Source organism: Acomys russatus, chromosome 10 (genome assembly GCF_903995435.1).
Source record: "Acomys russatus chromosome 10, mAcoRus1.1, whole genome shotgun sequence".
NCBI classification, from domain to species: Eukaryota; Metazoa; Chordata; class Mammalia; order Rodentia; family Muridae; genus Acomys; species Acomys russatus.
The window spans coordinates 9,961,134-9,974,772 of NC_067146.1; the positions used below are offsets into that span (position 1 = coordinate 9,961,134).

General features: G+C 47.8%; 1 protein-coding gene across 1 annotated transcript in view; it reads left to right on the forward strand.

Moving 5' to 3' along the window:
• Plxna4 (plexin A4) overlaps positions 1-13,639 on the forward strand; it is a 454,818-nt gene that overhangs the window by 88,163 nt on the left and 353,016 nt on the right. The window contains exon 3 of the mRNA XM_051151763.1: positions 6,554-6,736. Within this exon, the coding sequence (XP_051007720.1) occupies positions 6,554-6,736 (183 nt within the window). The remainder of the gene's footprint in view (positions 1-6,553; positions 6,737-13,639) is intronic.

Here is a 13,639-nt window from a genome sequence, read left to right on the forward strand (position 1 = left end):
AATCCAGAGCAGCCTGGCAGGTAGGTCCATGGTCAGAGCGGTCGGCTGTATCCATCCATCCATCAGACTGGCTCATTTCTGGGCCATTGTGGGCTGTTTGTAAGCAGTGGATGCCTGGGGTGAGGGGAGAAGCCTGTGGCTTTGGGAAGACTATCTCCCAGAGCTCAGCTAATTGGCCCACAGGGGGATGGACCTGCTGACCCCTACCTCGTTAGCACTGTCTTTGGACCACTGAGCTCTGGCCTAGATCTGACCTTTCTGTAATAAGGGTTCACTGGAGTTATGGTAAAGGTGGGCAACTGGGGGCCAGGAAAAGTATTTCTGTGTGGCAGGGAAGGGGCTGTGAGGAGTGGACCAGGGGCCTGCCCAGATAGGGTGGGCATCAGGATACCTCCTGCCTTACAGTCTTCAAGATGGTCTTCTAAGGCTGTCAGTATGATGGTTAGGTCCTTAGGAGATGATCACTAAACCTGAGGTTGGAAGGTGATTCTAAGGCAGTGGTTCTCCATCTTCCTAATGCTGCAACCCTTTAATACATACAGTTCCTCATGTTGTGGTGACTCCCCAACCATAAAATTATTTTTTGTTGCTACTTCATAAATGTGATTTTGATACTGTTAGGAATCCGAATATATATAAATATCTGATATGCAGATCATCTTAGGTGACCCCCCCCCCTGTGAAAGAGTTGCTCACCCTCCAAAGGGGTCAAGACCCACAGGTTGAGAACTGATGCTCTGAGGGATTGAAGTAGAAGCCTCACAGTTTCCTAGGTCTGACTCCTCCAGCTTTTCTCAGGTCTGGGCTGCTCAAATGGCTGCCTTGTGGTTCTGTCCCAGAGCCAGGGGACACGGAGAGGAAGAAAGCTGGCAGCGCTTTCAGTCCCCTCTCGGTGGAGATGATAGAGCTTTTCAGAGTGCCAGTCTCTGCAGAGTGGGAGCAATTTCCTTGTAATTGGTAAAGTAACCGTAACTGCTCTGTCATTTGTATGTAGCGACACGTAATTGCACGGTAACCTTTGCTGCTGTGTGCGAGGGAAGCATGGTAAACTATTAGATTGTAATTCGGAGTGTCAGCTTTGGCTCCCCACACCACCTTACCATGGTGGCTGGTGCTCTGACGGCTGCTGGGTAGCTGCTTTGGGGCCTATGGCATTTAGGTCCAATTGGATGGGCTGTTGCTATGTAGTGATCTCTTGAGGGGATAAAGTCCAGGGTGCTGATGCCTACCCACGCCTCAGCGGGGATAAAGGCCACTGTGGCATCTTTGAGAACACTGTAACAGTGAGAAGGGTGTGAAGATGCAGCCCTATTGGCCCTATTCAGGTTTTCTGAGGAGTGGGTCTGGTTACGAGGTTTTGCTGTTTTAATGATCCGTCTTCTAGATCTAAGAGACCGTTCTTTCACTTCTTCATTTAGCCTCCTGGGTCCAGTTCCTTACTCCATCCTGACAGATACGTCCAGTCCCTTAATCTCCACAATACTCCTGAGGTGGAAACCGTGTATTTCCTCAGCGAGTCTGTCTCCAGCTGACTGGTAACAGCAAGGACCAGCTCTCTTGGAGCATTTGCTGAGTGGTGGACAGTGTTCTGCATGGATTAGATGATTTACTCTTTACCACAGTGCTAGGCGATATGTCCGGGTGTCACAATTCCCACGTTACAAACGACAAACCTCAGTTAAATGATGTGCCCATGGTTACAGTGTTCAGATAGGCAAACCTAGGTCTAAATTCTTTTTTTTAATTTTATTGATTTATTCATATTACATCTCAATGGTTATCTGCTCCCTTGTATCCTCCCATTCCTCCCTCCCTCCCATTTTCCCCTTACTCCCCTCCCCTATGACTGTGACTGAGGGGGACCTCCTCCCCCCGTATATGCTCATAGGGTATCAAGTCTCTTCTTGGTAGCCTGCTATCCTTCCTCTGAGTGCCACCAGGTCTCCCCCGCCAGGGGACGTGGTCAAATATGAGGCACCAGAGTACGTGTAAATTCTTAACTACTAGGAAACCAAAGCTTTTACTTGGTCATCTATCTATCTCTCCATCCAACCATCTATCTACCTCATGTGTCTTAACCAAGTATGAACCGATCACTAAGGTGAGAACACAGAGATACATGTAACACTGATCCTGTCCTCATTATCAGAGGACAAGGACATTAAAAGAATTTTAAATAGAATTTATTATTAAAAGTCCTTGCAAGTAAATAAAAAGTACCAAACACCAAAACTCACCACACGCAAACTCTATACAACTTAACAGACTTGTATCCAATTAGCGTTGGCATTCAGAATGGGAGCTGTGAGTCTTACAGTAAAACTCACTTTCAGTACCAAATGGATTTTATGCACTTATCCATCACCGGAAGTAAAATGTCCATGGCAGAATTAGAACTAGAAAAAACATTTAACCTTATCCTCTGTTCCCTAATTTGTCTGCTTTATGAGCGAGCATCAGGGCGTTCTTAGCTCCTGGCACTGTGTTCCTTGCTCCCTACCCTTCATCTTATACTGCACCCACATGTATATTTGTTTACATTTATAAATGGCAGTATCATCATTATTATTCTGTTGTTGGCTAGATTCTATACTGTTAATTAGTGGAAAAATCAAAGCTTTTATTTGGTCACCCATCTACCTGTCTGTCTGTCCATCCTTCCCTCCTCTACCCATGTGTTTACTATGTATGCCTTAACTATTATAAGCCAGGCACTAAGCTTAGGGTCCACATGTTTCTTGGCCTCATTCTCAGAGCCTCTGAAATGCACTTGCCTTAAATTCATATCCTGTGCATTTGATGAGGACTTTTGGGGACCATGGAGAGAAAATAAAATGTCTTTTTGGTAGTGAGATAGAAGAGACAGATATCTGTTTCTGGTCTGTCAATAACATTTTCCAAGCAGCACCCACATATACTCCTGAGTGATGGGCCTTGGGACCTTCCGCTACAAGAATGGAGCTCATTGGCCAGGCAGCCTCGCTGGATCCATGAGCTTCAGGTTCAGTGAAGGACCCTGAGAGCCTGTCTCTAAAACTTAGGTAGAAAGCGATTGAGGAAGATACCTGATATTGACCTCTGGCTTCTACATGCCGTTTAGATGTGTGTGTGGGTGTGCGTGTGCGTGTGCGTGTGTGTGTGCGCACGCGCACGCGTGCACATATGGAAACATGCGCAACACAATAGTGATGCTGAGGAAGATATGTCACACTGCTGGCTGTAACATGTTCATGGGTGATTGTGGAATGCCTGGAGGGAGAGGCCAGGCCTGGGCCTGCAGACACAGCTAGACTCCTGATTACAGCCTTGTCCTGGCTCCTGTGACTGCAGCTCTAATAATAATGTTAATGGGGCCCTAGGGAAGACCCCGCCAGGGTCACAGCAAATACTCTGCCCTCTCTCACCCAGGTACTCAGGAATGCATACCATCCTCACCAGCCCAAGAGCTTTATCAACTAAGGCTGGAGCCCAGGCACCTGCACTGTATGGGCATACACAGGTCTTTGGGCAGGGAGAATCTGTCAGATTCTTTCCCTATGCTGTTATTATCCCTAGGCTGCTGCTGAGGAGCCTGTAAGAGCACCTGTCCCCCACAGCCATCATCACCGCTGTTCTGGGCTAGGTTTTCACTAACAAATCCACCTAACATATCTTCCTTCACTGTTATGGGTAGCCTTTTTTTTCATTGCCTCATCCAGTCCTTATGATAGCCCTGCCTTGCTATTTGACAGCCAAGGGAGGTCACCTGCAGAGGACAGTAGGAGTAAGTTTTACCTGGGAAGTGGCTCAGTGGCTGGTATTTTCTCAGTATTCATTGTGAAAAAAAAAAAAAATCCCTCCCCTAGTGCTCTAGCTTTGAGGAAACTAAGAAAGGGCACTCCTCAGGGAGGCTGGACAGCCTCAGCAGCCTGCTTGGTTAAAAGCCTGGATTATAGCTTCATCACCTGGAGTCTCATTCAGAGGGAAAACCAGCCCTGACGAAGGAAGCCAGAGGTAGTGAGTGTCACCTTCCATCATGTCACCCATGAGCCCCCATTTGCATCTTCAGTCTCCTTTGAGCAAGGGCAGGCAGGATGGGTGTTGAGTGTAATGGTACAAGTGTGGAGACAGAACCCCTGCCTCCTGATGGGGCCTGCCAGGAAGCCCTGTGGTCCAAGATAAGCTGAACCCCAGGCCCAGGCAGCCAGGCCAGGGTCCCCTAGCTTCCTCCTAGTAAAAACATTCCTCACCTGGGCCCCTTGCTGGGAATCACCACAGAGGAAGAGACTCGAAAGTAGGCAGGTTTCTGTCTCTGACAGCGTGATGTCAGGATGCAGTTGCCGGCCACATCATCTGTTTTTGTAGGTGGCTGATTTGTTTGTGTTTCACTCGGCTAAGGGGAAACACTGTTTGGTAACCCTGGCCACCCAGACACTCTTCTAGATAAAAGTAGAGAAGCCTAGATTTCTCTTTGCCTCAGGTTAATTAGGTGTATAGATGATGGTGATAGGGAACTACGAAACATGGGCTCCCTCTGCCTCCTGCCTCAGTTTCCCCTTATTTAGAGTAGATGACCATTCAGCTTCAGCTACCAGGAAGATGAGTCAAAAATAGGCAGAACACAAACTTTGCTGGTAGCAGAGATCTTTGTATCACAACATACACTGAGAAAATTAGGGACTCCGATTCTTTGTGAATTGGAATCAGCAACATTCAAGGACTATGAGATTTTTGGACACTCCAGGCTGCCCTGGGAACACCTGGCATGTTGCCATAGCTACATCACAGTCTCTTAACCTCCATCATTCCTATCCACCTTTCCCCTAGCACCTGTCTCCTTTCTCATTTTCTCAAGATTAGAAGAAAGTTGCAGGTGAGACTAGATCTTGAAGCCTCATCATAAATGTCACTGCTGTGGTTTTTTGTTTTTTTGTTTTTTAAATAGGGGAAGCGGGGAGGGAGTTTTGTTGGATCCGATCTATTGGACCAGCTGCATGTAGCAGAGGCTGGAGCCAACCACAGACATGGGGCAGACATTTGTTCCACATGTATACAAAGGGGAGAGGTTAGAGAACTGTTCAGTACGCTGACCTCCCTCTATGGCGCTTATGCCTACTCCTCTTCAGGAAAGGAATGCAAGAGCCTCAGGCCCTCAAGAGCTGAGCTAGCCACTTTCACAGGGCGGTGTTGGCAGGAGCCTACCTGCTGCTCCCCAGATGCCTCTTGCTTTGACTGGATTTAAGCCTTTAAAAGAGCGACACCTTGTATTTTATTTCATTCCCTTCTCTGGAAGGTGCAAAGACGACATTTACAGGCCTGAGCTTGATAGGCTTTACGATAGCCCATCAAAAGACGGGGACTGCGCCCTTCATCTTTATAGTCTGCAGAGTGAAGGCCACAGGAAGACAGAGTAAGTCTTCTGAGGTCACACAGTGCTTCCAAGAAAGGAACAGAAATCCGGTACGTCCCCAGCACCCTAGAGAAGCACGAACCAACCGCCAACCCAGAATTGTTTGACAGGCGTGTGAGAGTGTTTATCAGCCACTGTAGAGCCATTGTGCCCTCCAGGGCACAACAAAACCCAGAAAAGACCCCACTGTTGCATGGAGTCCCCTATGTTGGGAAGCAACTGGAAGCCTGGTATGAAAAGAGTAAAGATTGAGTGGAAAGACTAAAAAACTGGCCCTGGAGTCCTCTCTCTTCACCCTTGACCCCTGGAGGTTGTATTTCTTGGAATCTGGAGAAGAGTTGGGTCATTTGTGTCATAGGCTGTTGAAGAGCCTTCTGTTTAGACAGTGCTCAGAAGTGTACGTTGGTTTGAGAATGAGATGTTTGGGAAAGCTTGAGAGCAGGTGCTTTCCTTCTTAAGGTCTTTTCTATGACCTTAGGCTGTTTCCTGGGAGATTATGTGGAGCATCTTGGGGAACTTGGTCCACAGATGATGTTCTGGCAAGGTTTCTATAGGCCTGACATGGCTATTGCTGCCTCTGCTCACTGTGTTCTAGGGGACAGGGAGCCTGAGGACAGCAGCATAAGCAGGTACAAACCTGCTCCTTTGCTGATCATCTGGGCGGGTCTCTGTGATCCCATTGGACACACGTCACCTGTGCAGATGTCACTCTATCCTCGTGAACTTTCACCAGCACATCTGCTTCCAAGTCAGTGTGTAGACACAGTAATGGAGACCACGTCTCTCTTACACCAGAGCTCAGTTGTTTGTGGCTAGCTCTGGGGTCCAGCCCCAGACTTTTCCATGTGACCGTGAAGATGGCCCATCAGATCTGCCAGGATGGAGTTTGGAAGGGTTGGATGGTGTGGCACACAGTGAAAAGTGCCTCCAAGGAGCTATCCGTGTTGCTGCTGCGGGCTTGCAGCTGTCTGCTTGGGGAATTTGGACAAACCATCTATCTTCTCTGCAGCTGAGCTTTTAATGCAAAAAAGGAAGGATTTGCAATAAGTAGTCTGTTGCTAAGAAGTCGGCTGGCTCTGGAGTTTCCTGATTTCACACTTTTGTTATCCATCCCCCCAACCCTTGCTCTTTTCTAATATTTCTCCCATTTAATTTAATTTTCAGCTCCTAACCATTGATGACAACTTCTGTGGCCTGGATATGAATGCCCCTCTGGGAGTGTCTGAAATGGTACGTGGCATTCCGGTCTTCACTGAAGACAGGGACCGCATGACTTCTGTCATCGCCTATGTCTACAAGAATCACTCTCTGGCCTTCGTGGGCACCAAAAGTGGCAAGCTAAAGAAGGTAGGAATGAGATGCGATTGCTTTGATTACTGTGAAGACAGTCTGTTCCCACTGTCATGGGCCTGGTGGGCTGGGGAGACAGACTTGTGCTGAGAAGATATGCTGCTGTTGAGGTGATGGCAGTTGTGTGGCCTTTCTCTGCCTTCATTTGTAGGCTGTGATGGGAACCAGGCTGCATGAGTGGGTGGATTCACTCTTCCCCAGAGCTGGCAGGCACATGAGAATTGTTAGCCCAGCCTTGCTAGGTGGTTCCAAATGGTGTATTCTGTTCCACTTGGCCTCATGCCCTTAGGCAAGGGCTCTATTAAGTCTAGGTGGCTGGAGAAGGTGGACTGGGGGAGGGCTGTGCCCGTTCCTCTTGTTCCAGCCCTTATGGGCTGGTGCATCCATCTGGAATTCATTCAGGGAACAGATGGAGCCATGTGCAGACCTGCTTGAGAGCTGCTAATGGGGCTAAGAGCCAGCGTGTGGGAGGAGGGCACCATGGCTGCAGTGGCAGCAAAGGAGTGGCTTATGGATGGATGGCATCATATGGGCTGAGAACTTGGCCTGTGACCCTTGTCCTGGCACAATGGACAACCTTGGCTCATTGGCAGCATCAAGTGTACCTGCCCATTCAGAAATGTTCTCAGCCATGGATCCTCAGGGGGTTGGAAGTGGCTCTATTATTACCTATCTTTGATGGGGTTAAGTGTCTTTCTAACTCTGGAAGTCCTGCTCTCAGTCGGCTGATTATTAAGTGCTCTTTAGCTTGTCTTACTTAGGTATCCCTTGGCATTTTCCAAATACCGTGTGATTCAGACTAAGTGAAAGGATGAAGACTGAACCTTGATCTCTTCTTTCCTTTTGATTTGTGTCTTGGCATTAACTCCGAATGGCCCTGAGTAAGAACATAGTCCATGTAAGTCTAGAAGGCTATGTCTACTCTACCATCTTACCATGTAAGGTCACAGCAATCATTCCCTTCCTGTGGACTTGATATCCAAGCATAGCTTGTAGGTCTGGAATGTAACAGTGTGTGGGACATGTGACGCAGGATTGGGAGTGAGTGGTAGGTGTACAGAATACTTATGGAATATATGGAAAAGAAAACAGAGTCTGCCATTAGAGTGCCAAGGTACTCAGAAGAAAGCACACGTGGTACTGTGTACCTAGTCTCACACCTCATACCCATGTTCTGTCACCAGTGGCACAGCTGAAAGATAATTTACCCATTGTCTCTACATGGTCAGAAATTGTATTTCCTGGGTCCCTGCCCTTTATGTGTCAAGCATAATTGAATTCCTTCTCACTGCTGTATCTCCCAGGGATTTCTGCCTGTGCATTGAACTGAGTTCTGTAGATGCCCAGAGAACGCGCAGCAAGGTGTTGGTCTTCAAATAGCCCCAGTGTCTAATTGCTGCCACCTGCCTGCTTCTTCCTTTCAGGCTCCCTCACAAGCCATGTCAATCATCGCTTCATTGCTGTGGGAGATGTGGCCAGCTTTCCCTTCTTTCTGGCTGAGGCCTCACGTTTTTGAGTGGGCTAGGAAACCGGGTCCCCAAATTTGTTGACCATCTGTCCAGTGGGCCTGGATAAAACCAGGAAGAGAGCCTTGTGTGCTTTCTTGTAGTCAAAGACCTTGTGGATATCTCCACTGGCTATTAAGGAGGGTTCTCTACTGGCTATTTACTTTGCTGGAAAAGTGATTTCTAAATCCCAGAGGCTTGTTATAGTTTAGATCATCTGTAAAATGCTTGGCCCTACTGGGAGATGGTGAAACCTTTCGGGATAGGGGCCGGTACAAGACCTGATGACCTCAGGTCTTGTCCTTGAATGGGATGACCTAATCTCATCCCTTTCATTTTTTTTTTTTTCTTTTTTTCTCTTTGTTCCTTGACTAATGATGTAGCCTCCCCCACCCCTCCCACATTACATGCTATTGTGGTCATATTGTATCAACTTGCAATGGCCCAAAACAATGAGGCCAAGTGAAATTAGATTGGAGTATTTTAAACTGTGGGTCCAGATCACCCGTTCTCTCTTTATAAGTTAATTGTCTCGGGTGTTTTGGGATAGTGATAATACATGGTCCGAAACAATCACCCTATATAGCTCATACAATGAAGTGTCTACTGACTGGCTACATCAGCTCCCACAGGGAGACTAAGCATTTTGAGAGTAAGCACACAAGCACTTTGGGTTGCTTTAATGCTTTTCACTGGTGAGCCCCATCTTAGTACAACAGAGAAGCCACTTTCTTCATCACCCTAAAAGACTGCTACCCATGGAATCTCAGACTTGCTTTCCAGACAGAATAGCCCCTGGATGAGGAATAATTTTATGTCATTTCTGGGGCTTTTTAGACTGTGTTGCTAGTGACAGGAATGTGGAAAGTTCTGCATAAGAGAAAACAAAATACGTTCCCCTCCCCCCCCAGACTCAACTGCACCGTAAATCTGAAATGATCTAGAACAGTGCTGAAACCTTTCCCCTGCCACCGAAGCTCAATATCACACAGCTCCGTGACTAAGGGTATATGGCCCAGGATGTGGGTGAACAGATGCCCAGAAACCACCCTTCTGAGGGCCATGGGGGGTGGGCAGAGCCATGCATGAATGACAGGCAACACATGGTGGGAAACTTGGGGCATTCTCAGCCACAGGCAGGCTTGCCTTCCCCATCTCTCCCTCGCCTGGGTTTGTGTAAGAACAGTCCAGCTTCAACCACCTGGGATGTTATATTTAATTTCCACAGCAGTGGTAGGGCTGGTGAGGCGTAAATATCTGAAAGCTAGGATTAGAGGTGTCGTATGGGGTGGGGGTTGGGGGGGGAATGAGCCGACCCTTCTCCTGGGGTGCGGGTGGGGGTGGGGCTCACCACCCAGGCAGCCAAACTTTCTGCTCCACAGGTTCAGAGTGGCAGCCGCTTAATAGCTTTGCACGACCCTGATGCTTGCTTCTGCAGACTCAGCATAGCCAGCCCAGGGGACAGTCTGAGTTGGAAAGGGAAGGCAGGGCAGCCACGTCCTCTGTTGTTTGAAATAATAAAAAGTGAAAGTGGCCTGTTTGTTTATTTTCCTAGACAATAGAATTTCCCACCGCCAGTAGCTCAAGGGCACCACGCCCCTTTCCCTGCAATAACTCTGATTTGCTTTTCCCAGAGGTTATCAGACCCACCTCCACCTTTCTGGGCAGAGGCCCAGCCATAGTCTGCTGGAGGCTGCAGCTGAACTTTCAGCAAGTTTTGTGAGCCACCGAGCCTGGGGTATAAGAATAATGACAATCATACAGCAGCCGTAATTACAGAGTTGGCGTTTTCCACCCTGTAATAATCTCCCGAGCATACAAGGGCCTTTCAGAGTTCTCTGCAGCATGACAGGGCACTCGGAATGGGCAAGGTGGGCGGGAAGGGCTTGGGTGGTTGCTGCGAGTAAGGGAAGTTGGCTATGGGCTTTAGGGACCCGGGAGCCAGACTCCAGCTATCCGTAGGCTGCCCTCCAGATTACTGACTTTTCATTTTGTTTGAAAGGTATGGGTTCCAATTATTTGCAGCCTTGCCTTTGATGACCATAATTTCAACTCCTTGAGTGCACATCACATGAGGCAAGGGGGAAAAGAGGTGAGGAGAGTGCCAATTTGGATGTCTTTTGTGTTCTCTGGTGTGTGTGTGTGTGTGTGTGTGTGTGTGTGTGTGTGTGTGTATGCATGTGTGTGTATTTGGCAGACTTTTCCTGTGGTGAACATGAAAGGCATGCTCTGTTAAAAAATCTGGCATATAAATGCTGAAATCATCAGGAGGTGCCCAGGAACTCAGAGGAACCCATAGCCTGTTAAAATTTCATCTGCAGGCAAAATCCACGAAGCAAACACCATCTTGACTTGCTTTAGGGTGTCTATGTGAATGTTGGGGTATCTAGATTAAAAAAATCTGTTGCTTAAACATCTCTGCTGCAACCGTTTCTGACTCTTTCTCTCTTTGCACCAAGCGATCATATTTTATAGTTGCTGATCAGCAGTGAATTACTGCCTGACAACAGAGGGAGAGAATGATGTTCATCGTGAGCCACAACATCGTAAACTTGCTCTGGAGGTGTGATCGTGTCTTTCCCAAGTGCTTTCTGCTGTGCTGCACTGTTTGCAGCTAAGGGGCGGAGCACTCTCCAGTATTGGTTAAGCAGAGCTCTGGCTGGCTCTTTCTGTTATGTGTCTGTATTCCTGCTTTTCCTGGCTGTGATCAGATACCTGCAAGAAGCAACATGAGGGAGGAACGCTTTCATTCGACTCATGGTGCAGGGGATACAGACCCTCCTGGATTGGAAGGGGGTGGCGGTGGGGCTCGCTCTGCCTGGTGGCAGGTGACTGCTTTCTTAGATCTCTGTGGGTCAAGATACAGAGAAAGGGGAAATGCTGGAGGCCAAGGGGTTTTTTCTTTCTCCTTTTTATATAGAGATGAGGACCCAGTCCTCACTCAGGATGAGTATTGCCCTCCTCAGTTAGTCCTCTGTGGAAGCACATAGTGACACTAGCATCCTAGGCATTTCTTAAGCCTGTCAAGTTGACAGTTGAACTGAGTAATATCAGAGCCTGCAGCAGGGTGTGTGTTTGGTGCGTGCTCCAACCAGATCAGCTGCTCAGAATGGGAGATGTGTGTGTGTGTGTGTGTGTGTCTATGTGGAGACAATATGACTGAAAAACACGCAATCCAACCTTCCTAGCAGTGTTCCACAGATTGATTTCATCATCTTACTTTTATTTCCTGGATCAGCTAATCCAATTCACTTGTGTTCCCTGAGTCTACAAAGATGAGTCAGTCAGCCCCAAGTTGAGGTGGGTCATGAGGACTCACAGTAGGTGGTGTGTGTGTGTGTGTGTGTGTGTGTGTGTGTAAGAGAGAGAGAGAGAGAGAGAGAGAGAGAGAGAGAGAGAGAGAGAGAGAAACAGACAGACACAGAGAGAGACAGAGACAAACAGAGACAGAGAGAGAGAAGAAGAAGGAGGAGGAGGGGGAAGAGAGAGAGAGAGAGAAAGAGAGAGAGAGAGAGAGAGAGAGAGAGAGAGAGAGAGAGAGAGAGAGAGAGAGAGAGAAAATGAGCACTTGAACCACACACAGATGTATCATATCTGAAGCTCCAGACTTCCCTAAATTCATCTAGGAATTCTTTTCAAATTTTAGACTCTGAAAACTTGAGTCTACTTTAATTAAAAATAAATCCAAGGTTTTGGCAAGATGTCTCAGAGGGTAACTGGACTTGCCACAAAAGCTTGACAACCTGAGTTCAATCCCCAGCAACCCACATATTAGGGAAGAACTGACGCTACAACATTGTCCTTTGACCTCTACACATGTACCACGGCTTGTGCATGTGGACACACACACACACACACACACACACACACACACACACACACACACACGTCATTATAATCAATAAACTGTAAACTGAGCCCATGCCATGTAGAGCTGGGCAGATGAGAGGGAGTGTCTGAAATCTAGGGCAGCCCAGCGCCGGGGCTCTGCGTGCTGACTAGGAGCAGAGCAGAAATCATACTGTGCTGATTCAAGTCCGGCCATTCAGCTTGGTTGTGCTATGTACTTTCCCAACTTGAGCTGCTATTGGGAGTTTGTATGAGTAAGGAACAAACAGAAAGAAAAAGAGCATGAAAAGACTGGTGCTGGGCCACTTCCTCGGTGAGGGCGGGGACCCTCCTGGAAACCTGGCGATTGTTTCCACAGCTCTGTTTTGTGTGTCTTATCCTAGTCTCTGCTAGTGTTCTCTCATGAATTTTAACCTATGCTTTTTATACAAGAGCTGAGGTTGAAGGCACTGCCATCAAGGCTTGTCCTCTGGGTGCACTCTAACCAGGGACACAGGCTATTCTGTCGCTGGCCTTTGAGCCTTTAGCATCCCAAGCGTGGATCATCAGAATATGTTTGTCTCATGTTGATACATCTGCTTCTGGCCTTTCCACTCACCTCATCTCAGTCTCTTCTGTTGTGTTTTAATCTTCATCTTCACGTTGTCCCCAGTAAGAAAGGGGAATGACCAAGCGAAATGCCCTCTCCAGCACATTTTATGTGCTTGATACCAGGAAACCCCCAACCATCCTTTTCCATCATTTTCTCACTGTCTTTTATTCTCACAGCTGCCCATGGGCCCACCTGCTGCCTCTGAGGGGCTCTCAGGTGGCCATTTGGAAGTGACTGGAGCAGGCATAGGCCATGTCTTTACTTTAGTCTCTGCTGTGGCCCCCTTCAAGGCACCTTGATGGCTATGGCTGGACTTTGATGCCTTCTCTTCTGGCTTCCAGCAGAAACACACATTGGAATCCCCAGAAAACAGTGCCTGGGGGCACCTGCCATCTTCTCCCCCAGGGAATCGGTGTTAGAGGTCATGATTAAAGGACAGTGTTAGAAAGGAGTTTTGCCAAGTCAGGATTTATCGATACACATGCTACGTCTTTGAATTGTATGTGTGTATATACATTTGTGTGGAAAGGTCCTGACTATACATTAAAATGAGAAGGCATTGAGATTGAAGAAAGTGCCACCAAACCACTCCAAATCACAGCACACATTCAGACAACTGATACACAAATGTCAGGCACACTGGAGGAATTTATCCAGTGACACATGCAATTGAAGTAAAACATTATGCTTTGCAAGAACATATCATTAGGAGAGGGAACTAGCATCGTATCAGGAGTCTGGCCATGTAACCAAGACAACAAAGATGGGAGAAGATGAGAGATGCGATGTATGGAGGAAGAAGGGAGAGGCCGGAGGCAGAAGAAGCAGGGCCCCAGCTGCAGTTGCTCCCCTTACCTGCTGGGCTCAATAGTGAGACGGGTCAGAGCAAGGATGGAACCAGGGAAGGGCTCCATCCCCAGAAAGTGCTGTGATTTCCTGGACTGCTTTGATGAG